Below are 26,766 nucleotides of genomic sequence, written 5' to 3' on the forward strand. Positions count from 1 at the left end.
TTCGGAGGCAATAATTGCAAACCCTGAGATTACACTGACCGCAACCAACTACAGGGTTGGGAATTTCAAACTTTGAATTCTTTTAAACAAACCATAAGAAACGTCATATTTCGGAAACTTGAAGGATTTGAGCACTCACATCTGAGGCAAAAGTTGCAGCGCCTGAGGATACCATGACAGCACCTCATTACACGGTCAAGAACTATACGAACATTTTCTTAACTTATTTCCTGAAAAATTTTTAAAAGTCAAAAAAAGTCATCTCTCGAAAAATGGAAGCATTTTAGCGGCCACAAGTGAAAGCAAGAACTGCAACCCTTGAGAATACCCTGATAGCACCCAACTTGTGAATCAAACTTAAGTTCTTGGAAATTTTTGAAAAAATCATAAAAACTTCACATCTCGGAATTTTAAGACATTTGAACAGTCGCACTTTGGCCCTGACAGCATTTTAGTTTTCTGAAAAAAAAGTTTCCACCAAAAATCATTAAAAAAAATATCTCAAAAACTACAAAAAAAAACAGAAGTCAAGTTCGGAAGCAACATTTGAAACCCCTGAGATTACCCTGACCGCACCCAACTACAGGGTTGTGAATTTCAAATTTTCAAAAATTTTTCAAACAAATCATAAAAAACAGCATAATTCGTAAACTTGAAGGACTTGAGCAATCATAATTGACAGCACCTAACTAAACGGTTAAGAACTTTATGAAATTACTCGTAAATAATTTTCTGAAAACTTTTTAAAAGTCATAAAAGTCATCTCTCGAAAAATGGAAGCATTTTAGCGGCCACAAGTGAAAGCAAAACCTGCAACCCCTGAGACTACCCTGATAGCACCCAACTTGTGAAATTTTGTAAATCTGAAGTTCTTGGAAATTTTTGAAAAAATCATAAAACGTCACATCTCGGAATTTTAATACATTTGAACAGTCGCAGTTGGGCCCTGACAGCATTTTAGTTTTCTAAAAAAAAAGTTTCCACAAAAATCATTAAAAAAGTCATGTCTAAAAAACTACAAAGGATTCAGCAGTCAGGTTCGGAGGCAACAATTGCAAACCCTGAGATTACACTGACCGCACCCAACTACAGGGTTGGGAATTTCAAACTTTCTGAATTCTTTTAAGCAAACCATAAGAGACGTCATATTTCGGAAACTTAAAGTATTTGAGCACTCACATCTGAGGCAAAAGTTGCAGCGCCTGAGGACACCATGACAGCACCTCATTACACGGTCAAGAACTAACCGAAAATTTTCTTAACTTATTTCCTGAAAACTTTTTAAAAGTCAAAAAAAGTCATCTCTCGAAAAATGGAAGCATTTTAGCGGCCACAAGTGAAAGCAAGAACTGCAACCCTTGAAACTACCCTGATAGCACCCAACTTGTGAATCAAACTTAAATTCTTGGAAATTTTTGAAAAAATCATAAAAACTTCACATCTCGGAATTTTAAGACATTTGAACAGTCGCACTTTGGCCCTGACAGCATTTTAGTTTTCTGAAAAAAAAGTTTCCACCAAAAATCATTTAAAAAAATATTTCAAAAACTACAAAAAAAACCAGCAGTCAAAAATGGAAGCATTTTAGCATATGGAAGCATATTGATCAGTCATATTTGGAGGCAACATATGCAACCACAGAGATTACCCTGACAAACGCAATTACAGGGCTAGGAATTTCAAGTTTTCAAAGTTTTTCAAGCAAATCATAGAAAACGTCATTTTTCGGAAGTTTAAAGGACTTGAGCACTCAGATTTGAGGCAAGATTTGCAACGCCTGAGGGCACCATGACAGCACCTAATTACACGATTGAGAACAATATGAAATTTCTTTTTTAAAATTTTCTGAAAACTTTTTAAAAGTCATAAAAGTGATCTCTCGAAAAATGGAAGTATTTTAGCGGCCACAAATGAAAGCAAAAAGAGCAACCCCTGAGAATACCCTGACAAAACCCAATTACAGGAATTGAAAAATTAAGTTTCTTAAATTTTTTACACACCATTTTTTATAAGATTTTTTTGAAGCCATTAAAAAGTCATATCTCAAAAACTACAAGGAATAGAGCAAGCATATTTGGACTAGAGGGTTGGGAATTTCAAAATTTCTGAAAGTTTTTCAAACAAATCATAAAAAACGTCACAAGTCGGAAACTTAAAGGACTTGAGCACTCATATTTGAGGCAAGATTTGCAACGCCTGAGATTACCCTGACCGCACCCAACTACAGGGTTGTGAATTTCAAATTTTCAAAAATTTTTCAAACAAATCATAAAAAACAGCATAATTCGTAAACTTGAAGGACTTGAGCAATCATAATTGACAGCAGCTAACTAAACGGTTAAGAACTTTATGAAATTACTCGTAAATAATTTTCTGAAAACTTTTTAAAAGTCATAAAAGTCATCTCTCGAAAAATGGAAGCATTTTAGCGGCCACAAGTGAAAGCAAAACCTGCAACCCCTGAGACTACCCTGATAGCACCCAACTTGTGAACTTTTGTAAATCTGAAGTTCTTGGAAATTTTTGAAAAAATCATAAAACGTCACATCTCGGAATTTTAATACATTTGAACAGTCGCAGTTGGGCCCTGACAGCATTTTAGTTTTCTAAAAAAAAAGTTTCCACAAAAATCATTAAAAAAGTCATGTCTAAAAAACTACAAAGGATTCAGCAGTCAGGTTCGGAGGCAACAATTGCAAACCCTGAGATTACACTGACCGCACCCAACTACAGGGTTGGGAATTTCAAACTTTCTGAATTCTTTTAAGCAAACCATAAGAGACGTCATATTTCGGAAACTAAAAGTATTTGAGCACTCACATCTGAGGCAAAAGTTGCAGCGCCTGAGGACACCATGACAGCACCTCATTACACGGTCAAGAACTAACCGAAAATTTTCTTAACTTATTTCCTGAAAACTTTTTAAAAGTCAAAAAAGTCATCTCTCGAAAAATGGAAGCATTTTAGCGGCCACAAGTGAAAGCAAGAACTGCAACACTTGAAACTACCCTGATAGCACCCAACTTGTGAATCAAACTTAAGTTCTTGGAAATTTTTGAAAAAATCATAAAAACTTCACATCTCGGAATTTTAAGACATTTGAACAGTCGCACTTTGGCCCTGACAGCATTTTAGTTTTCTGAAAAAAAAGTTTCCACCAAAAATCATTAAAAAAAATATTTCAAAAACTACAAAAAAAACCAGCAGTCAAAAATGGAAGCATTTTAGCGGCCACAAGTGAAAGCAATAACTGCAACACCTGAGACTACCCTGATAGCAACGAACTTGTGAAATTTTGAAAATCTGAAAATTCTGACCATTTGTTGAAAAAATCAAAAAAAATTCCCATCTCGGAGTTTGAACACAATTGAACAGTCGCATTTGGACTCAAAATTGACAACCACAGAGTACTAACACAATAACCAACTATAGGGGTGGGAATTAAATTTTTTTTTTTAATTTAGTTTTTTTATCTCAAAAACTAGAAGGTTTAGAGCAGTCATATTTGGACGCAAGCCTCGCAACCCCTGAGGGTACCCTGACAGCATCCAGTTATAGGTTTAGGGTTTTCAATTTTTTAAATTTTAATTTTCTAAAAAAATCCAAAAAATCATTAAAAAATTAATATCTCAAAAACTACAAGATATTGATCAGTCATATTTGGAGGCAACATATGCAACCACAGAGATTACCCTGACAAAAGCAATTACAGGGCTAGGAATTTCAAGTTTTCAAAGTTTTTCAAGCAAATCATAGAAAACGTCATTTTTCGGAAGTTTAAAGGACTTGAGCACTCAGATTTGAGGCAAGATTTGCAACGCCTGAGGGCACCATGACAGCACCTAATTACACGATTGAGAACAATATGAAATTTCTTTTTTAAAATTTTCTGAAAACTTTTTAAAAGTCATAAAAGTGATCTCTCGAAAAATGGAAGTATTTTAGCGGCCACAAATGAAAGCAAAAAGAGCAACCCCTGAGACTACCCTGACAAAACCCAATTACAGGAATTGAAAAATTAAGTTTCTTAAATTTTTTACACACAATTTTTTATAAGATTTTTTTGAAGCCATTAAAAAGTCATATCTCAAAAACTACAAGCAATAGAGCAAGCATATTTGGACTAGAGGGTTGGGAATTTCAAAATTTCTGAAAGTTTTTCAAACAAATCATAAAAAACGTCACAAGTCGGAAACTTAAAGGACTTGAGCACTCATATTTGAGGCAAGATTTGCAACGCCTGAGGGCACCATGACAGCACCCAACTACACGGTTAATAACTAATTGAAATTACCCACAACTAAACTTCTGAAATTTTTTTAAAAGTCATAAAAGTGATCTCTCGAAAAATGGAAGTATTTTGGCGGCCACAAAGGAAAGCAAAAAGTGCAACCCCTGAGACTACCCTGACAAAACCTAAGTACAGGAACTGAAAAATTAAGTTTCTCAAACTTTTTACACACAATTTTTTATAAGACTTTTTTGAAGCTATTAAAAAGTCATATCTCAAAAACTACAAGGAATAGAGCAAGCATATTTGGACAAGAGGGTTGGGAATTTCAAATTTTCTGAAAGTTTTTCAAACAAATCATAAAAAACGTCACAATTCGGAAACTTTAAGGACTTGAGCACTCATATTTGAGGCAAGATTTGCAACGCCTGCCTGAGGACACCATGACAGCACCTAACCACACGGTTAATAACTAATTGAAATTTCCCACAACTAAACTTCTGAAAATTTTTTAGAAGTCATAAAAAAGGCATCTCTGGAAAAACGGAAGCATTTGTGCGGCCACAAGTGAAAGCGAAAATTGCAGGCCCTGAGACTACCCAGATAGCAACGAACTTGTGAAATTTGAACAGTCGCAATTGGGCTAAAATTTACAACCCCTGAGAGTACTAATATAATACCCAACTACAGGGGTGGGAAGTTCAAACTTTTTTATTTCTATCCAACTTTTCTTTTAAAAAAAATTGGAAAAAAATCATGAAACCATCAGATCTCGAACACTACAAAGAACTGAGGAGTCATATCTGGAGTTATTATTTGCAGCCGCTGAGGGTCCCATGACAACATCCAAACACAGGTTTGGAAATTTCAAATTTTTCGATTTTTTTAAATCTTAGTTTTCTAAATTTCTAAATTTATTTTTAAATCTGAAAACCGTCATATCTCAAAAACGACTAAAAAGTGAGCAATCATATTTGGAAGCAAGACAATTAAGCAGCACTTACCACAGGTTTGAGAGCTTAGTTTTTTCAATTTTTTAAATATCAAATTTCTGAAATTAATTTCACCGTATCTCGTTAACTAAAAGGATTTGGTATTCATTATTGAAGGCCAAAATCGCAACGTTGGATGAACTCTGACAGCAGCTCGCTATTGGGTTGCTAACTTTGAATTTGGTTAAATAAACACTAAATTCAAGCTGGAAAATCGAAAAAAAAATCTTAAGCAATGCAATATACGATATAGACTAAACGTGAAAAAAAAAACCATTAAACATGCAGAAATATTAAGTTGAAAAAGCTTAAACAAGGCGAGATAGTGAAGCCCGCATTTGAATATATAATAGATAGATAGATATTAACACGCTTCGAACGATTTAATCTGGGAAGACCATCAACAGCTGAAGAAAGCTATATATGTCTGAAAAAAAAAATTCGAATAGACTGGTAATTTAAAAGATAACATGCTTGAATTAGGCACGATGCGGTAAACTTAAAAAATAAGCAAAAGAATCACGAACATTCGATTTTGTTTTCAAAAAATGGTGTCAGATGAAAACAAAATACAGCTCATACAAGCGTACAACTCCAATACTTGATTTCGTATAACCACAAAGAAGATAATTCAATTTCACCTGCATATACGGAAAAAAAACAAGACGTGAAACACAGTCTAAATTAACTACAGTCTTAACTTTTCCAAAACTTCCAGGAACTAAATTAGTTATGTAAAAAATGTGTCTATTTCTATTGAGGGCCATTTTTGCTGCATAGCATCGGCAGTTTGATAGAATAAGTAGCTGCTTTATTTGTGACTAGTGATTGCCGGTTGTTAAGCGTTGCGGTCTTGAGGGCAGGATGTGAGACTCCAATTCTCGAGGTCACAGGTTCAAAGCCCATACGTAGCAAAATTTTACTAATTCGAAGCTTTTTTTTTCTATCTTTTCATATTTTTCTTCATAAAGCTGCTCTTTTGTCGTGTTCTCGCTAGAGTTTGCTTTGCATCTGTGTAAAATTTTTGGGTTCCGCGTTGCATTTTTGACTTTCGCCTGCCAAAATTTAAGAAAGAAAATAGTTTGTTTGCTCAATAAATTGTTTTTAAAATTACTGAGCGTGTGCTATTTAATGTGCTAACTTTGGAATATAACAAACTGGAACCATCCACACTTACTTTGCATGTTATAAATCGGAAAGTAAGAAGCCACATTATGTTTAAATTATGCAATTCAAAAAAATTGTCAGATATACTGAGATAGAAAATTTCTGAAATCGGGTTTTCGCTTTTGTTGTTGTTTGAAACACAATTTTTTTCGGTTCAAATGATGAATTTTAAACGTATCAACTGTGTTAGCTTATTATTATTCGAATGTCAAATCAGATGCTATCAAAAAAACCGTAAAGGTGCCCCAAAAGTGGCAAACTAATATTTGCGACTTAGGTTAGAAAAAAAGAATAGTCGTTGTATAACACTAGCGCTCACTTAAGTTCACTAGTGTTAAAACAATTTAAAGCAAAAAGATCGCCGTATAAAAAATGTAGTAAAAGCGTCGAGTAACTCTAGCTATAATTCCAGTTGACTTCAAGCTATATTTGATTCAGTAAAAAATGTTTTTTAATAGGGCAAAACGGCACATCGCAAACAGTCGAAAGAAACGGCAAAAAAACTAAACCCTGTAAACCAGAAAATAATTCAACCTTGATAGGTCTTGCGACCGGGAGGAACCGATCCCACCATCGCAATTATCGATCCGATAATTACACACTATAACAGTCTAGATAATAGACCTTATCAGATAGACTTTTAGATATACTTGAACAGAAACTTTTAATTTCCGCAGCGGTTTAGACTTCTTCTATTAAAATTAATGATCCAATTTTTTCGAAAGGTTTGATTTCAAAGTTTTCCCCTTTCTCGAAAAAGGTTTTTAAAATGCCAACCATGGATCGCACATGAGTAACACCCGGCATTGTTTCAATGTTAAAAATTGAACAACGATAAAGCAAAGCCATGTACAATGGATTAAAAAGCAATACGTACCATGCGAATGAAAAACCACGAAAAAAAAACGTGGGAAAAGTGGGCTGAATACTTGTATTTTTATATGAATTGTCTAAACAGTCCTGACTTCTAATAACACATATTGCTGCTGAAGATTTGTAGAAAAAGACTTCGACAAGATTCAGATCACACTTGCTTATTGAGCATTACAATTTATTAACTGGAGCCTACGAAACAAGGGAAAACTTTTTGAAACAAAGACTTTTTCCCACGGAACATAAAAACTTTTTGAGCTACAAACTTCAATAGAAGAAAAGTGAGCATAAAAAATCCCAGAAGTTTAAGGACACAGTCACGATTCAACTTCAAAAAAATCTATTATGAATTGACGAGAAGCTTCGCCATGCAACCTTTGCAAATTAAAAACATGTTTAACAAATGATAAAAATGATTGTCTAATTTGGATAGTCTGTTTTCTTTGAATGCAGTCAACCAGAAACAGTTGAGTTGATTCAGAAACATCCGTAGAAAAATTTGTGAAAAGAATAGAGCAAAACTAATCAGTTCGGATGCTTGGAGATCGGTTATCGATAAAAACTGAGATGGAGCAAAATACCAATGCAACTTTCGCATCGTTTGCAGCAAGCCTCTGGGTAACAGCATTAAAATCATCATTCAAGTGGTCGATAGATCGATCAATGGCTATCGAAGTTATATTAGCTGCAAACAAATACTTATTGACGATGCTCGGTAGACCATAATCTGAATAAGGTCCCTGTGTCAAACTTCACTCGAGCATAGACTCCTTTTGCAAGCTGAAAACTTTTTTCTCCGGTACTCCTCTAGGAAACATGAAATTCATTTGTTGATATTTACATACACCACTTCTACCTCTTTCCACATCATCCTCACTATCCAGTCAAATATTCAAGGGAATCATCAAAAAAATAGTTAAAACGGATTTCCGCATTTACCCTCGTCAACCCGAAAAACAGAATATTTGAAACTCTTACATACTTTCCACTAGTGGAACAATTTAAGCCTCATGTTTTGATACAAAAGCAAAGCTGCCCTTCGAAAAAAGTCCATAGAATAAATTAAATTTCCACCTATTTGAAGTACAACCTGGCAACTTTTCGATCAAATGAAACCGGATATTAGAAAACTGGATCCATATCCGTTTAGTCTACTGATAAATAATTCAACTAATAATTACTTTTGAAATTAGAGGTCAATCACGTTTTTTAGGCCATTTGCATTTTGTTATTGGATAGAGTAATTTGCCTTGCATTTATGTAACAATTGAAATTCAAGCGAATCTGCAACATTGAAAAAACAAACGGCGAAAATATGCCGGCAAAAATTTGAGTACAAAAAAATCACAATTTTTCCTTAAAAAGTAAAACATGCACAACTTAAACAAAGATTGCCGGTATCATGCAAGTATTATCACAAAATGTTCGTTGCGACCATATTCGTAAAAACTACCAAAAAAACTGTTAATCTTCAAATTAGTGTGATTATAAGGGAAAACTGTACAAACACGTAGAAAATTAGTGAATGGAGCATAAAAAACTACGGATAGCCAGTTACTGTGCAAAAGCACAGACTGTGATGACCAGTCGATAAGCAGATTAGACATATCCGACAGTCAGTAAAATAAGCAAATGGAAAAACAATTTTTATAGAAAAACTAGCGTGTAACGCACCTCCGGTGCATCGAATTTTTAACTAACTAAAAAACCGCAGATATTGGAAATAAGATCTGCATCCTTTGATGGTACTCTGACAGCACCCAACTACAGGAATGGCAAGTTTTTTTTTCTTATACTTTGAAAAACCATAAGATTCTGTGGAGTTCTTTGAAAAATTTTAAAATGACATCAAAAAACGCCATATCTCGGAAACTAAAAGTAAATACGCAGTCACAATGGAATGCAAAACACAGTACCCAACTACAGCGTTGCAAATTTCAAATTTTGAGAATTTTAAATTTTTTGAAAAAAAAACATTAAAAAGTCATATCTCAAAAAAAATCTGAGCAGTCAAATCTGGAGGCAAGATTCGCAAACCCTGAGAGAACTCTGACAGCCCCCAACAACAGGGTTAGGAATTTCAAATTTTTCAAAAAAAAATTGAATTAAACTTTTCTGTAACATTTTAGAAAAAAATCACAAAAAACGTCATATCTCAAAAATTACAAGAATTTGTGCCATCAAATTTGGAGGCCAAATTAGCAACTCGTGGAAGTGCAATGGAAGAGCCTCAAAATAGAGATGTGAATTTCAAATTTTGTAAAATGTTTTATAACTTAGTTCTTTGAACAAATTTTAAAAAAAGACATAACAAACGTCAGATCTCGGAAACTAAGGGCATTTGAGCCGTCGCATTTGGACGCAAGATTTGCAACTTGCGGCTCTTAAGAGCACTTTTGCAGTACGAAACTTCAAAGTTGAGGATTTCAAATTATTTGAATCTAAGTTTTCTCTTAAAAGAAATCATAAAACACGTCATATCTCGACTTATATCTTGACGTCATAAAAACTACAAGGATTTGAGCAGTCATAGTTGGAGGCAAGCTATGCAACCCTTGATACCCTGAGAGTACTCTGACAGACCTACTACAAAAATGGGCATTTTGAAATTCAAAAAAAATATAAATTTAAGTTTTCTTGAAGTTTTTTTTGAAAAAATTACAAAAATGTCATATCGCGAAAACTACAATGATTTGAGTGGTCAAATTTAGAAGCAAAAATTGCAACTCCTGGGAGTACCCGGATAAAGCCTCACTATAGAGATGGAAACTTCAAATTTTGTGAAATTTTTTTATAACTAAGTTCTTTGGAAAACTTTGAAAAAATCGTAAAAAACATCAGATCTCAAAAACTATAAGGATTTGAGCAGTCTTATTTGAGGCAAGATTCGCAAACCTTGAGGGTACCCTCAGAGTTTGCAACTACACGATCGAGATCTTGAAAATTTTTCAATATTTTTGAATCTTACTTTTTTGAAAAACTTTGAAAAAAATCATAAAAAACGTCATATCTGGAAAACTGTAAGGATTTGAGCAGTCATATTCATAGGCAAGATTTGCAACTTCTGAGTGTACCCTCAAAAGTTTCCAACTAAACGATCGAGATTTTCAAAATTTTTAAATCTAAGTTTTGAAATTTTAAAAAAGTATATATATATATATATATATATATATATATATATATATATATATAAACCGTCATATCTCAAAAACTACAAGAATTTGAGAGGCGAGATTTGGAGGCAAGATTCGCAATCCCTTAGAGTACCCTGACAGACAGTACCCAACTTCAGGGTTGAGAATAACAAGTTTTGTGAAATTTTTCAAATTCAAGTTTGCTTATTTCAAAATTGATGAAACAATCCTTGACATCAAACTGGAAAATCAAAAAAAAAACATCTTAACCATTGCAATGTACGATATAGCTTAAACGTGAAAAAATTCTTTCGATGAATATGCAAAAATATTAAGTTGAAAAAACTTAAACATGGCTTGATAGTGAAGCCCGCATTTAAGTATATAATAGATTACTATATAAAAACGAAAAAAAAAAACATAGCCAACTGACAGTTGGAAAAGAGTAATGGAGGCAAGGAAACTAAAAAAACTGACTTGTTTTTTCAAAAACCTTTAACTTTAAATTCGAAGAAAGAAATAGATGGCCTTAAAGCTCTTTGAAATTGTAGAACAATTTATGGTGGACACTTTTTTGTTCAAACTAACCTAAATTGAGAAAGCTGGATCAATAGGTAGAACTTTTATTTCGCTGGGAAACCTGATAATTAATTTCCATTTTCGAAATTAGAATTCGATCAAGTTTTTCGTGCCCTTTACACTCTTGCTGTTAGATAGTGGAGTTTGCCTTCCTTTTAAAAATAGAAATGTACTCAACTTAAAAAAAAAATCACAAGTCAAAACGCGAGAAAACAAAATGTAGCGTGAACAAATTTCAAAACTTTCTCCTGAAAAAAACTCACCACGACCTAAATAAGAGTACCCGCTACCTTCAATACTCTGAATCAAAAAAAAAATTCGAAGTCTGAATTTGTGGTTCCAAATAAGAGCGAAACTACCCAAAAAACAGACATTACTCGAGTAAAACTAAACTGTTACGTTTTAAATTAAGCTATTATAAGCTTGCTTCTAAGCCATTAAAATAAGCTAATGTAAGCCTGCTCGATCGCTTTATTCGCTCGAGTTTTGAGACGAAAAACCAAAAATTTCAAACCGGTTTTTCTCGACAGGCTTTTTCTTGGCCTTTTTCAATGTCGTTTGAATGACGACTTTAAGGGCTTCAATATGATAAATCACTCAACTCTCTCCGATGATTATTTGTGGTAGCTGATTTTGCGTGGAAATAAAAAAAACCAAAAACACTTGAATACAAATTTTCTGTCCTTTTTCAAATGGTCGGAACAAAAAACAAAAACACACCCGAATACAAAGTTGCTCCACTTTTTTCAAATGGTCGGAACAATAACAAGGAAATTCACTGCTGGTTTGAAGGCAAAGAAAAGCTTCGATCCCTCTGAAGTCGGACCTTTACCACGACACCTCGCATCTTGGCTAGGAAAATGTGCCCGGAAATGAAAATTACAATAATGTTCGATTTTAATTGAAAAAAGCGACCGCGTATTATTACACCAGCTTCACCAGTGTAAGCATTTGAGAAAAAATGCCACTTTCGAAAACAGATGATTAAAAGGATCTAATTTAATCTACCGGTAATAATCAAACCTCAAAATCTCTTTAAAAATCATCAGAATTACAAGAATAAATTTGTAAACAAATAAACATCGTTCCAGACTGTATGGTATAAATGGAAATAAACCAATCCAGTTAAATGATCAAGAAAACAAAGCGTGATGAGAATAAGATGTCACAACTGTCGATAGATCAGCCACAAACAGTTGAGGCTCACCGTCCACAACAGACGGGCATAGCCAATTGATTTTATTATGATGGGTCTTACACGTCGCTTGTTGGAAACATATCTTGTTCAATGCTGATGACGTAATTACAGGTGAATTAAGTTCAGTTGTTTCACTTTCAGCATCTTCCATTGGCTGTTCAAGGTCAAGTCCATCACCAGCACCTTGTTCAGATATGTCTTCCAAAGCATCTTCAAACTCTTCATTTCTTAATCAAAACAGTACTTAATCAAGAAATTTGTTATGTCAGACATTTTTATCCCATTTTTAATATTCAAAAAAGGGCAGTGGGAAAGCCAGTGAAAACTAAATGAGCCCAAAAAGCGCTGACTACTTAAATCATCCAAAATAAAGTTATTTGTGTTAAAACATGCATGATTTCCGTAACCGTTAAAAAATTATTTATTTCGGCTACACTCGCTCAAGTGAGAAGCTTCCCCATGCTCTGCAACCTTTTAGATAAAAAATGTTCGGATCATATTATGTCTCTATGCCGTAATTTGTAAAAGCATTTTGTTACATCATTTACATTTGTGCATCTATGGGGGAGGGGCGGGGCAGAAGAGCTCAACTTACATCTCAGCCCGCCACGAGATAATCCGTTTATCAGAGCCACCGCTGACTAGTAAATCGCCGCCATAAACACCCGCTTCTGTCCAGTTATTGGCAAAGGTCACTTGCGAGACTGCTGCAGTATGGCCAGTCAACAAACTTGACAGCCTCAATTTGGACTTAGAGCTGGCTGCAGTTGATGAGCCTGTCCAGTACAAGTATGATATATAGTTACAAACATAACCGCTCAGAATTAGAACAAAGTATCAGGAATCCAGGCTGTTTATTTTGCTGTAAAAAATAATTTAGTACCAATAGATATCCAACTTTTTAAGGAAATCCAGCTTTTGAAACTGGTTCATGATATCAGGGATCTTTTTATATTTGGTAATTATAAACTATCTGAGTTCATATTAGGTTGATACAATCACCAGTAAAATTTAGTCTAATGAAAGACGTAAGCTGAATTCGCAACTTGGCTTCTCGCAAACGAAAGACTTGTTCTTGGACTTGTTCGCTGGTTACTGCCGCATGGTCTCAATTAAGTGTCCTCTGTCAAAAAGACTCTATCCATTTCCCTACGTTGTTATGGAGACTAAGTACATGACACAGTTATAAGAAGCAGCAACCTCTAAGTGAACAAGTTCAATAATATAAAAAAACGGTTGCAGGGGCCTACTACAAGCAAGGTTATGGGGCAAAATTGCTTATTCTGTTGATTTTTCGAGCTTAATTGATGAAAGTATAATACAATCAACCATAGGAATATTCTGGAGGACTGTAAGTCCTGTCAAGGTCAGGTGTGGCTAATCTTTATTGTCAGATATAGTTGCTCTTGGAATAGTAATCCTGATGAATTTGAAATGAGTTTCTGTTTCTTTTCTATTTTTTGTAGTTTTTACTAAATTTTTGTTATTGTAAATGTCTTTGGACCATGTTCGGGTTACATAACAGTCATCTGAAACCCAAGTGGATTCATAGGCTGTTCTCTCAGAGCTATGAATTATGTAATCTTTTTTAAATGTGTATTTATAATTATTAAGAAATTAATCTTAATCAATAAATGTGTATTTATAATTCTTAGGAAATTAATCTTAATCAAATTAATCCAGCAAACTCTTTAACCTTTAAACCACTGAAGCTTAACAAAAAAGACTAGGTTATTTATTCATTATTTCGGCTCAGAGAGTTTCCATTATCAAAATGATACGAATAACATCCTTAGCAAAAAAAAATTCTATGAGGATCATACAAAAACTTTGCTTTAAAATGCGCAACTTAGGTTGGAAAAAAGTAAATGAACTGATAGTGACATAAGTGTATGCATTAGCTGTACAGATCTATTAGGTTTTAAAAATTGGTTAATTGCTAATCAAATCTTGAAAAGAATAAACAAATAATCAGCTGATTTGCTATCTAATATGGAGTTAGCAATTAAAGTTGCTGTAGTTACACTTCAATCAAAAAAAAAATTATAAGAAAATTCCAACATTCAGTCAGTTACTTCATGAACGTGGAGCTTGGATAAATTTCATATGGAACAAAAATTAAACAGTTTTCGAATTGCATATCTACCAACTACTCAGGTTTGATCTCAGATCAGTTAATAAATTAAATTCGGAGACTGATTTGAATGGGCTCTTAGTTTTTTTGAAAATCCAACGTCCGTTACCAGACGAGCTACTAAAAATTATTGAAGATACCACCCTATTGTATTAAACTGGACAAGTTACCCATCCGGTAGAGCGCTTCCAATTTCTTCAATAACCTGAATTCATGATTTGCAACTCTGTAATCCTTGAGAATTATCAGAAAACGATTTTTTCCAAGTTGTGCACAGTTTTCGGGATTATAATCTTCCAGATAAAAACTAACTAGTAATCTTCATTTATTCTTAGCTGATCATAGCCTGGCGGTAACATCCTAGACTGCGAACCCGGACGCATGGTTTCGATTCTCACAGGTTTCAATAAATTTGATTTGGTCGTTTCATGTAGGATGTAGACTTGTTGATCTAGCGGTAACAAGCGCAACTCATTTCCGGATAGACGAGTTTCGATCCTCGTGGTCGTCATTTTTTCTTTTCTCTCGCATGGCCAAAATTCTTAATAAAATATTTTCAAACTTTTTTAAATTAGTTTAAAATCATGACTCTGTAAAGTTTCAAGGGTAGACTTAGAGCATACCAGCTGATCTCGCTATCTAATCTTCCCAAGGGCTTGTTACCTAAATCTTATCGTGCTAATATAAGTCGGGTAAATTCAGCATTTTATTAGTGGAAAACCTCTAATAAAAACGTTTCAAAATTTATGATACAGTGTCTGTCACCTATAGCGCAATTTTAGCATTTCTTGGACCCATATATCATACTTGTCCCATCTGAAATTTTCAGGACATCGAACAAAAGCAAGGCTGAATTTTCGACGCCACAAGCCAACACATTTGCAGAAGAGTTGAGTGAAATTGAATGTGCCATAGGCGGAGTCAGAATATTACCAGAAAACAATTCGGCAGATGATCCTTCGGCTGCCGATTCGGAGCCGGCTAAAACATTTATCGGTGAGCTATGTGTTTATAGGAAAAATGAGTCTGTTTAACTATACCAGCCAAGCTAAATTATACATTAACCAATTTGCAGTATTAACTGAAACAATTCCTAGTTACTGAAAAAATTTTACTCCAAAATCCCCATCCATTTTAGGACATTCTTTTTTGGTCAAGCGACACGTCAAAATTTTTAAAAGCGCCGTTGGTGACAATGAACACTGACTATGAGTGGGAAGCCTGCGTCAAAAAAAATATGAGCTAATTTATTTTATTTATTAGATACATCTGCTTGACCTAAAACCCAATTTATTTTAATTTCATTCATATCGGTCACCCTGAGAGTCGTCATGGAAGCATGCGTTCAAGTACAAAGTAGACGAAGAGGAGCCGTCTACGAGGTTCCAACTTCTCAATTGAGCGTCCGTGCCCGCCGAGAACAGTTCGGGTGCGGAGGGGTGGAACTGGATGCTACTCACGCAGCTGTCATGGTCTGAGAACGTATGGATGACATTTTTGGTCGGTTTGCTATCATCAATCACAGTAACAGCACCTTAAACAAAACTTTCTGGTTTTTCATGTGAAACCTTGTGAGAAAATAAGCAAAAAAATTCTTGAAGCTCATTGAACAATCTTTCATCAATATTAAAAATTCTTAAACAAATTCGCAAAATGAAAACTCACCAAAAACAAATATCAAACCTCATGTTAAGAACTTTAACTTTTTAATCATAAATTAGTTTGCCTAGCGAGATCTTTACATGTAAAGACTTTTAAAACTCAAGTTCATGTTAATAAATTGAGTCATTTCGCTAACTTCAACTTTGATACGCAAAAAAGTGATTCAAACTGATTTATTTTAAAACGTCAGAAGAGTTAAAGTTCCAAAGCGTCAACGCTAAAAACGTCAAAAGAATCAACGAGAGAGACAAAAGGACAAAAATGCAAATGCCATGAGCCATGTTTCTGTTTCTGCCATGAGATATGTTATAAAAATGATTTCTCTCAAGATAAGATGCTTAAGAACTGACGGCATGTATTCTGTACTTAAATCAACATTCTGCAAGATAAATTTAGAAAACATTTTGTTGCATTGCAGAATGATTATGACTCAAAAACAAGGCTCAAAATGATTTTTCGGATACTGTTGATTCCCTCATTAATAACCCAGATATAAGCGAAGCCGAGAAACCTAAAATTGTATCGTGAACCAGGAAATATCCAAAATAAGACTTACTAAACAAAACGGCTTAAAGTGTCTACAACAGGAGTCAAGAGACCTCTGCTGAAGCTCAATGCAACCGCACAAAAAGATTGAATAAAAAATCTGACGATCCACCTAAAAACTGGTAGATCTACACGCAGACCTCGTCACAGGAAAATGATGAACTCCCACCAAACTTCAGCAAAGGCTATCATAACTTTGATTTGAATCACTGATCTGATAGATTTATTTTTTTCTTGGGCTTTTAACTTGAACGAAAGCTATCATGGATGAAAATTTTGAATAAATTCAGACTGCTTTCTTCTTTTTGAAAATTTTCAGTCTCAAAAAAAGCTGATGCGAATTTTTCTTTGGCTTTTTGAAGTTAAACTCAACAAAGGTTATCAAGACTTCGAAATTCGAATTGAATTAAGGGCTATTACGGTTTTTTTTAGCTTGAACCTCACCAAAAAAACGATTTCGATTTTGAATTGAGTCGTGACAGATTCCATCTATTGGTTTGATTTCTCAACTTCAACGTCAAAAAAGGCTATCATGACTTTGAATTCAAAAACTGATCATGCATAATTTGGGCAAGGTAAGATATGGTATACTTGCAGGTGATCAAATTGCAAAATAATTACTCACGGGTTATATTTCGAAACCACAATTAGACATTGAGGCTTCGCATTACCTGCGATACCACAAAAATAGCACTAAATGCTAACAGACAGGAAAGGAAAAGAATCAACTAAGTCCAAATAAAACGGAAAAATTTTCAAAGAAACCACAACTAAAATTTTTTCAAAATGTTGCCTGGGATGAAGCTCTATTTGCGGAAAACACGTCCCAGAAACGCATTCGACGGCGTTTAAGGAAATTTCAAAAACAATTTTTGAGTGAAGAAAGTTGTTGTCATGAAAAAGTTTGAGCTATAGATTCTATTGAGATTTTTAACGTCTTCTGAGATCCGGCGGACAGAATACAAAAAATTGAAACGTTTTCAAAAAAGGTCCTGGTCAGATTCAAACCCAGGACCTTCGCCGTCCCAAGCGTATTCGTTACCTCAAGAATAAGTGTAAAGGAGACGCTTGGAAATTTGAATTCATTATGAACCAACATACCAAGTGATTCAAGTGATCTCGTTAAAATTGTTAACCCAAAAAAGCCTATATTCCGACTTGATAACGCTTGCTAATCGCAAGCGAAAACATTGTTGGACAAAAACTAATACACTGTATATAAAAATAAAGCCACAGTATACAAAAAAAAATCTCTCAGTAAACAAAAACCCTAGACATGATTCATAGTCTCTTCGTCTTCTTGTCATTATCCTTTCTACTTTTGCCACAAAAAAATCATTTCATCCTGATCCCAAAAAAGAAGTATGTGAGTGCAATAACGTGCTGCTGGTATAAAAACAAAACACATTTTATTGAATGAAAAAGAACCCATCAAACTCAATGTTTACTCGAAACAATCTTTCAAGACATTTTGTTCTTGACCTGTGGATAGATACACCGACCCGCATTGAATGTTATTGAATAAGGCAGATTTAACAGATGCTAAGAAATAATAACATCGAAACAATTTTGCTCAAAACTGTGCAATGAAACGAGCAGGTTACACTGAAAAACGAAAGTGTGATATTTCACGAGCTTCGCTTGTGTAAAAATTGAATAGGTACTGGAAGACATTTTCTTGTTACCTGAGTCATCGCACGTAGCCAACAGTTGGTCCTTTTCGTTCATCAGGATCATGTTGACATCATCATCTGAGTAGCATGTCTCGTACACTGGCTGCTCATAGTTCCTCAGGTCGAACTTCAGAAGCATACAGTCACTCGACACCCAGAAGTAATGAGGCTCAGCCCTGAATCAGTAAACAGAAACAGTAAACATGTATCAATCTTTCAGACCATAGTTTTTATCCGAATAACAGAAAAAATACTAAAACGACTTTCAATTATAAAAAATTACTATAATTAGTAGAAAAAGCCCATGCTAGGAAAAATAATAGATTAAACGATAGTCCAACAACTACATTTTTCAAAAAACTTTAAGTTTGCAAAACACAGCTCCTAGTCCGAATCAAATCACTGAAACTTGTCAGCCCAAGTTATGTGCTTTAATTCTACGCCAAATGAGCAATATTAGTAAAATGAGTAGTTTTTAACTTCTTAAGGTATATAACTAAACTGGTGATTTTTTTAACAAAGTTTTCAACGTGGAACAAAAACTAGAACCCGATTGCAACACCCTTGCTAATCCTAAGGATGATCCCCCGCCGTCAAAACCCTCTTGCACACGCCACTCCTATTAGGATATTGAATTTTTCAATCAGTTGTTAATAATTGAACGCAAATTATAATCGTTGTTTTTTATGAAACTCAGTTAACTACTAACACATAGAAAGACACTGCAGTTACTTCGTCTGGAAACCCTGACAATTGGTGCACGAGAGAGCGGTTCTTCGCATCCCAGATACAGACATCACAGGACTCTGCACCCGAAACCAACACACCTTCACAAAATCAGCAGGGCCAATCAGGTTCAAGAACTATTTGGCTTAGATTAAAATTAGTTAATCACCTAGGCTGGTTTAAATAATTACCTAGTGCCCTTATCAAATATTATTTCAGTAATACTCAACCTATCATTCAATATGGTTGCTTGTGCACTAGCTACTCAAACTTAATTCCGATTTAATGATGCAAAGAAAATAGTCCGACTGATTTATTACAAACTAACATTCAAAAGCACTAAGAACTTTTTCTCTTCAAACAAATAAGTGGCAGTGAATAAGCTGTTCGTTCATGATTTCAACAATTTTATTTTTCTTGCAAAAGCCAAGGGCTAATTAACGAGAATATCAGCATGGGTTAATAATAATAAATACTTCATGGAAAGGTAAATTAAAGGGAAATCTAATAACATATAGAAGATACATGTTGAAAATCTAATGAGGCAAACCGTAACTTGCCTGAAAAAAATTGAAAATGAGCAAGGATGCAATCAGATGCTTCGCGCATCAAACAAAGACACTTTTACTCTTAAAAACCTTGATTTAGTGCGTGCTATATTTTCCTCTTGAGGTGGTCAAAATGCTTTGATTTCAATAATGACCAAAACAGATCACTTTTTGTATTTACGTATATCTTGATAAGTATATAAAGTATTTCTATAACTTAAAAACTTTGAACGGTGTGTTTTTTGAATGCGACCATACAAACAAAAAGCTTTGCGATTCTTCTCTCAAATCATTCGACGCTGAACAGTACTAGTTTCCGAGATAATGCAATTTTTCAAACACTTAAAGTTCAAACAAAGAACACAAACTCTTGAAAACCTCGATTTAGTGCATACTATATTTTCTTCTTGAGGTGGCCAAAATACTTTCGTTTCACTAATGAATGAAATAGATTAATTTTTGTATTTCTGTATATCTTGATAGTAAATAAAGTATTACTAGCGTGTAACGCACCTCCGGTGCTTCGAATTTTCAAAAACTCAAAAAAATATTCTTTGACTGTACTCTGACAGCACCCAATTACAGGGTTCGTAATTACAAATTTTGCAAAGTTTTTTATTCAAGTTTTATATACAAATTTTGAAGAACCACAAAATTTAGTGAACTTTTATATAAGTTCTTTGAAAAATTTAAAATGAACTAAGAAACGTCACATCTGTGAAACTGAAAGCAATTGAGCAGTTGCATTTGGACGCAAGATTTGCAACTCCTCAGAGTACTCTTACAGTACCCAACTACAATGTTGGGAAATTCAAATTATGAGAAATTTCACCTTAACTTTTCTAAAAAAAAAAAGTATTCACATCTCAGAAACTACAAAAATTTGAGCAGTCGTTTTTGATGGCAATATTCGCAATCTTTGAAAGTACGCAACTACAGGGTTGGAACTTTCACTTTAACGAAATATCTTGTAATTTGAGTTTTCTGAAAAATTTTGAAAAAACCTATAAAACGTCGTATCTCGAAAACTAGAAGAACAGCCATTTTCAGAGGCAAGATTCCCAACACCCTGAGAGTACCATCACAGATTCGAATAACAGGATTGAGATCTTCTAACTTTTGGAATTTTTTGACATTTAAGTTTTTTTGAAAATTTCGGAGAAAATCAAAAAACGTCATATCTCGAAAACTAGAAGAATTTGAGCAGTCATATTTGGCGGCGAAATTCGCAACTCCTGAGAGTACCCTAACAGAGTCTCACTACAGAGATGGTAAGTTCAAGTTCTAAAATTTTGAAATTTTTATATCTAAGTTTTCTGAAAAATTTTGAAAAAATCCAAAAAAAACGTCAAATCTCGAAAACTACAAGGACTTGAGCAGCCATAATCAGAGACAAGATTTCATCCTTGAGAGTACGCTCACAATATCCAACAACAGGATTGAGATCTTCAACATTTTTGAAATTTTTAAAATCTAAGTTTTTGAAAATTTTTTGAAAAAATCATAAAAAACGTCAGATCTCGAAAACTACAAGGATTTGGGAAGTGAGAATTGGAGGCAAAATTCGCAACCCCTGAGAGTAGCCTGACAGCACTCAACTACAGGGTGAGATTTTCAAAAATTGAGAAATTTTTCTATATTAAATTGCCTAGAAGTTTTTGAAAAATCTCGAAAATTGCCTATCTCATAAGGATTTAGTTTATCATATATGGAGGCCAGAATAGCAAAACCTGGGAAAATTGAAAAATACCTTAACCATTGCAATATACGATATAGCTTAAACGTAAAAAAAATCTTTTGTTAAACATCCAAAAATAATACGTTGAAAAAGCTAAAACATGGCAAGATAGTGAAGACCGCATTTGAATATATAATAGATTATAATTTTAAAACTTTGAAGGTTCTGTTTTTTGAATGCTACCATATCAAAAAAAAAACACTTGCGACTCTTCCCTCAAATCATGCGATTCTGAAACGTTCTAGTTACCGAGATAATGTGATGTTGTAGTTAAACACTTTCCGAATAAGCCATGAAAATATGCGTTCTGAAACCATGTAGCTTAAAAAAGATCATTAAAAAAATTCCAAATTTTTTTTTCAGAATAGGCAATGAAAATATGCGCTCTGAAACCTTGTAGCTTAAAAAAGATCGTAAAAAAGAAAAATCGCTTTTATACTTAGTCAACTTTTTGTCCTTATTCTCATCAAATCGCAGAGACTATCATGTTAAAGCAAGTTACTTGGCACGCTGCTTTCAATGTTCAGATTTGAAAACTTGACTTAAGAGTTTTGTTATTGTTTTTGATAGCATAATTGCTACAGCATATTTTTTGTTTATTAAACTTGTTTATTTTGTGATAAACTTATTAAACAGCAGTAGCTGCTGTTTAAAAGTCGATTCCAGAAGTGACTGTACGGCCAATCGGATAACTTATTTGGATAGCCCTTAACAAAAGAATTTTGAGGATCCGATTAATGGTGAACACCACAGTCTGTACAACTTCATTTATTCAATTACGTGAAAATCGCTGTTTCATTTAATTGTTTTTACACTTTATCGTAATTGATTTAAATCCTATTGATTCACTTTTGTGTTTTTAGTTTTCGAAGCTTTGGGATATCTTGTAATCTCGGGTTCATTGCTAGTGGTGGTGAGATCCTCAAGTCTTTAGTTTTCTCTTTTTATCAAACAATTTTAACAATTGATGTCAGTAATCTGAATATGCCAGCACAACCAAAAACTCGTAATAACCAACACAGAAAATCAAATCGCTGAAAATTTTCTACCATGCTTTACTGAGAATTGTTCTGTGAAAACTAAAGTTTTCTTACCAAGTGATTTTTATTTCACGAAAGCCTTGTCAACGCACTAAATGACACAAAAAGAAAAGAAAAAGAAGCAAGTACTTAAGCGAGGGAAGTAACAAATGAACAAAAGTCGCAGCAAACCAAAAAAACGCAACGTGATTTTGAAAGGAACTCGACCTCGCTGTGCTAAAAATAACCAGATTATTGTGAAAATTTTTTTAAATGAGCCTCAAATCATAGTTAAAAGCGACGAAAATGAACTGAAAATAGTTGTAAACGTTCACGAAGACTCAGAGGGTCAACTTCTACTTTTGAAAACTAAGACAAAAGAGTTAGTACGAAAAAAAAACTGATGCAAAAAGCACTAAACCTCCGTAATTCTGCAAACTATGGAGTGTATTTAATCCTTGGTCTCACACCAACCGAACAAGCTTAACAACTTTTATTACGATTTATAAAGCGAAAAAATGAAACTGAAAACCCAGGAAAAAATACAGAATCAAGGGAGACACAATGATTGGGATAACTTCTTGACTACAAATGCTACTCATGGGAGATTTCATCATGATTTCAATTTGCTGTTTGACATCAGTCGTCTTTCTGACGAGCAAAATGTTTTAGACTTTTAACTGAATAAACCTCATTTTACTTAAATTTTTGCAATGCGACTCAGAAAAAAGGAAACGAATAAATTATCCGTTTAACAATTCCTCGTTGACTGTTCATCGTTTAAATATGCTTGATAGTGCTCGAAGTCGCGCCACAAACTTAAATCGAATCGATAGACTAGAAATTGAAACGATGCGTCTTATTGAACTTGATCGAGCAGTTCTTCTTTCCCGTTCTCGCAAATTCACAACGAATGAAGCTTTTTCGTTACTTATATCTTTAAATGCTAGAAAGTCTCTTCCTTCAGTGATATTTCTAAACTCAGTCAAAGCTGTAACAGTCAATGACAGCGGAGCTCTTCAATGAACCCTGCAGCTCGGTCTACGATGAAAAATACCATAATCGGGCTCATAGATTGTTACATAATCCGACAGTCATATTAAATGATGTTTTACTTCAGCTGATATTAACTAACACTTGAGTACGTTATCGCTAAGTTCCAAAAAAGTCTGTGAATCATTCATAACCTTCAATTGCATTTTGAAGTTAAATCTCTGATTAAAAACTACTGTCCCATTTTTTTTTGTGCCAAGACTAACTCTCCTTCTTGAAAAAAAAAAATTCTTTAACTTTATTTTTTCAAAGATTAACACAGGGTCAACTCACGTCAACATGGCTTCCACAAAGGTCAATCGACCGTCACTCAGTTATTATTTTTTCTCGAAAAAAAACAAATTGTAGATCGCGGCGAAGAGACCAAGGAGTGAATCTCAATTTTAGCAAAGCCTTTGAATCGGTAGAGCATTCCACTCTTATTGATAAACTATTAAAATTAGAGTTTGACAAGGATTTTATTGACATTTACCATATTTAGTAAATCGCTACCAACAAAGAAAAATCGATGGAACTTTTGTAGTTTTTTACTAGTGGTTAGTGGTGTACCCCAAGGAAACGTATTGAATCGTTATTATTCTTAATTTTCATCGATGAACTGCTTGACCTACCCTCCTTATCGAGCTGTTACTGTTATGCAGACAGTACAAAACTAGTAGCTAAAGGTCAATCCCCCCAACAGCAAGATGATTTAGATGCTCTGAAGTTGTGGTCCTTTTACAGTCAGGTTTCTTTCAGTTCCATCAAATAGATTTATTTTAATAGCAATAGCTCACACGATCTGAACTTATTTCTTGGTAACGCTGAAATTGAAAAGCAAATCTCTGCAGCTGATATTGGAATCCAAATACATTGGGTTCAATGAAATTCAATTTATTTACAACGTGGGTCATATCAATAGTTCTGCACGGTTACCCCGCCTGGTTTCCAACGCTTTTTTATATGCGAAAAGTTTCAATCAAATTGAAAAAGATTGCACCCGGTCTTCAAAATGCAGATGTCGTCCTTGTATTGCTTGATTAAAGTTCTAAAACCAACTTAACTGTTAATGTCCTTAAATGATTATTTTCACAATCGCTGAATAAGGTCGTACGAATGAATCATTAATCTGAGAATTGGCAGGGTAGTTATCGAGAAAAGTCAAAAACTTTCGAAAAACGGTCAAAATTCTTTTGCGAGAGAAATTATTTTTTTTCTGAAGGGGTACTCGCTCTTTCTGAAGGTGAAACCTTAAGGGGTGTTTGCTTATGCAAGCGAACTTTACACAACTTATTTTTTATTGAAACCAAAATCTAAAGTTTGGCATGGTAGTTTTAAAAAAACTCAAAACATTTCGAAAAACGGTCAAAAAAAGAAAAACTTCCAGAAATTTTGCACGGGAGTTTTCCAAACTACTTTTTTTCGATTGAACCCAACATCTCGGATTTACCAAAGTATTTTTCGAGACAAGTCAAAATTTCAAAAAACAGCCAAAAATCAAATTTATATTTCTGAGCGCCATAACTTTTAGAAAATTTTTCGTTGGGTGCAGCCGCCTATGCATGGGAGCTTCCAACCACCCGTGCTTTTGATTGAACCCAAAACCTCAGATTTGGGTGGGTATTTATCAAAAGAAAGAACATTCAAAAAGAAATTGGGTCGAAAATTCCTCCCACGCAATTTTTCGAAGGCTGTAGAAAGCCGACTTTGGCAGAAAAACTAAGGACTTAGGCATGCAGACAGGTGAATGTGCGGTGTTTTTATTGGAATGATTGTTCTTTTTTTCTCATAATATCGTATTGAGAATCTCTTTAGCAGAAGCTGAAATAACCTTTGCAAACACACGCGAAACGGCAAAAAGAAGCTCTAATTCAGCAGAACATGGCGATTATTTTTTAAATATTTCACACAGAGGCGAAGCTTTGCCTAACAAACACAAGCGAGAACACGACAAAAAGCAGCTTAAAAAGCCCAAAAAAAGTATAACTGAGCCTCGAATTAGCAAAAATTCGCCAACGTCTGAGATTCGAACCTGCAATCTTGAGATTAAGAGTCACACAACACGAACCACTCAGCCACGGAAGCTTATTAGTCAATAGAAAATTAAATACTGGCCACAAAAAAAGCAGAGAACAGATGCTATGCAATTTCCAATGCTACAGTGAAATTTCCAATTAAGTGAACCTTTTCCATGAACCCTTTTATTTGCGAGTTAGGTCAGAAAAAAGAAGGTTCGTAATAAAACACTAAGCTGACGCGACGCTAGTGTAATGAAGCGACCATTAGAAATTTATAACGCAATAAAATTACAATTTAACCATAGTTTATGTCTCAACAAGAGACTACCTAATTTACTACATATAATTTGTCTAACAATTTTAAGCTGTGAAAATCATTAACTTCAAGGAGTATGATTTTTGTCCAAGCTGAATTAGAAAAAAAATGTCTTTCTCAGAAGAACATTCTGTACATCAAATAAGTAGGGTTTCAAGATGTCTAAAAAGCCTTACTTATGATCTAAAAGGTTGACCTAGAACGCTCGTATTTTTTTTTCATCAACATAATTTTTATAGAAACCGCAACTTCAAACACCATGCGACAGTAAAAAACCAACCAACTAACTGGTCGTCTTTGATTGCTACGCTAGTTTGGAGCTCTGTTATATTCGGTGTCCTAACCACTAGACCATGTATGTCGCCTTAACCAACGGTAGTTCAGCAGCCACCTTACCTTCCGTGTTGCAGTCGAGTGATAGAATTGAGGATTGATGATATGAAGGCCAAATCACTCCTTGTCCCGCCTGGGAAGTCATGAAACCTGAATTCCTAGACAGCACCGGCAAGGACAGGCAACAACAGCGTCAATAAGATCAATATCTATAAACTCGATAATATTGTCAGATACAGATGCATCATTCTGATCACATATTTTCACATTGATCTTCAATATGAGGGGATTAACTTCGCCACAAAATTTTAACGATTATCAACGGTTGAGTGTTCATGCTGATCTAAAATAATTCAAAATTACTTTCTTCGCTTTTTTCTAACTGCCAAGTTCTGTTTGGATTAGAGAGCAGAAAAAGTAATCTCGCAGGGAGTAAAAACGACATTCAGATCGCCCAACACATCGCTATAATTGTACTGATTTTGATATCCAAAAGTAACGTTTTTAACTTATTTTTCTGACGAAACCCTTCCCACAAAAAACTTAAAACTTACGTCCTGTAAGTACTAAATTTAACATTCAGAGTGCAAGTCTATATTTCATAACGTCAGGCAAAAATGAGAAAATCTTTTTCAAATAATTTGTCTAACTTTAACCGAGCTTATTGAACCGAGTTTGCCCAATGAAAATTCTATATTTAGTTTTTAATAAAAAAATTCATTACCAGCTCAATATCAATGTGGGATATTGCTTAGAGGAGAACAGATTGGTTGTCATCTTTCGAGTATTTAATTCGCGAGGGTGTTGACTATATTCTGGTCAAAAAGCACTGGTTCTTATACTGTTT

The 26,766-nt window shown here is 34.3% G+C and overlaps 2 protein-coding genes across 2 annotated transcripts in view; both read right to left on the bottom strand.

Moving 5' to 3' along the window:
* Positions 1-26,766, bottom strand: part of LOC134854549 (uncharacterized) — a 127,348-nt gene that overhangs the window by 45,708 nt on the left and 54,874 nt on the right. The gene's annotated exons all lie outside the window — the stretch shown is intronic.
* Positions 12,022-26,259, bottom strand: LOC134854550 (WD repeat-containing protein 53-like). The gene is made up of 7 exons (XM_063870855.1): positions 25,983-26,259; positions 18,899-19,016; positions 18,202-18,365; positions 15,627-15,842; positions 15,116-15,289; positions 12,770-12,950; positions 12,022-12,401 (listed from the first exon to the last, which is right to left on the bottom strand). The coding sequence occupies exons 1-7, from the start codon at positions 26,062-26,064 to the stop codon at positions 12,110-12,112; spliced, it is 1,227 nt and encodes a 408-aa protein (XP_063726925.1). The 5' UTR covers positions 26,065-26,259; the 3' UTR covers positions 12,022-12,109.

The sequence above is a fragment of the Symsagittifera roscoffensis genome, chromosome 9 (genome assembly GCF_963678635.1).
Source record: "Symsagittifera roscoffensis chromosome 9, txSymRosc1.1, whole genome shotgun sequence".
In the NCBI taxonomy this organism is placed as follows: domain Eukaryota; kingdom Metazoa; phylum Xenacoelomorpha; order Acoela; family Convolutidae; genus Symsagittifera; species Symsagittifera roscoffensis.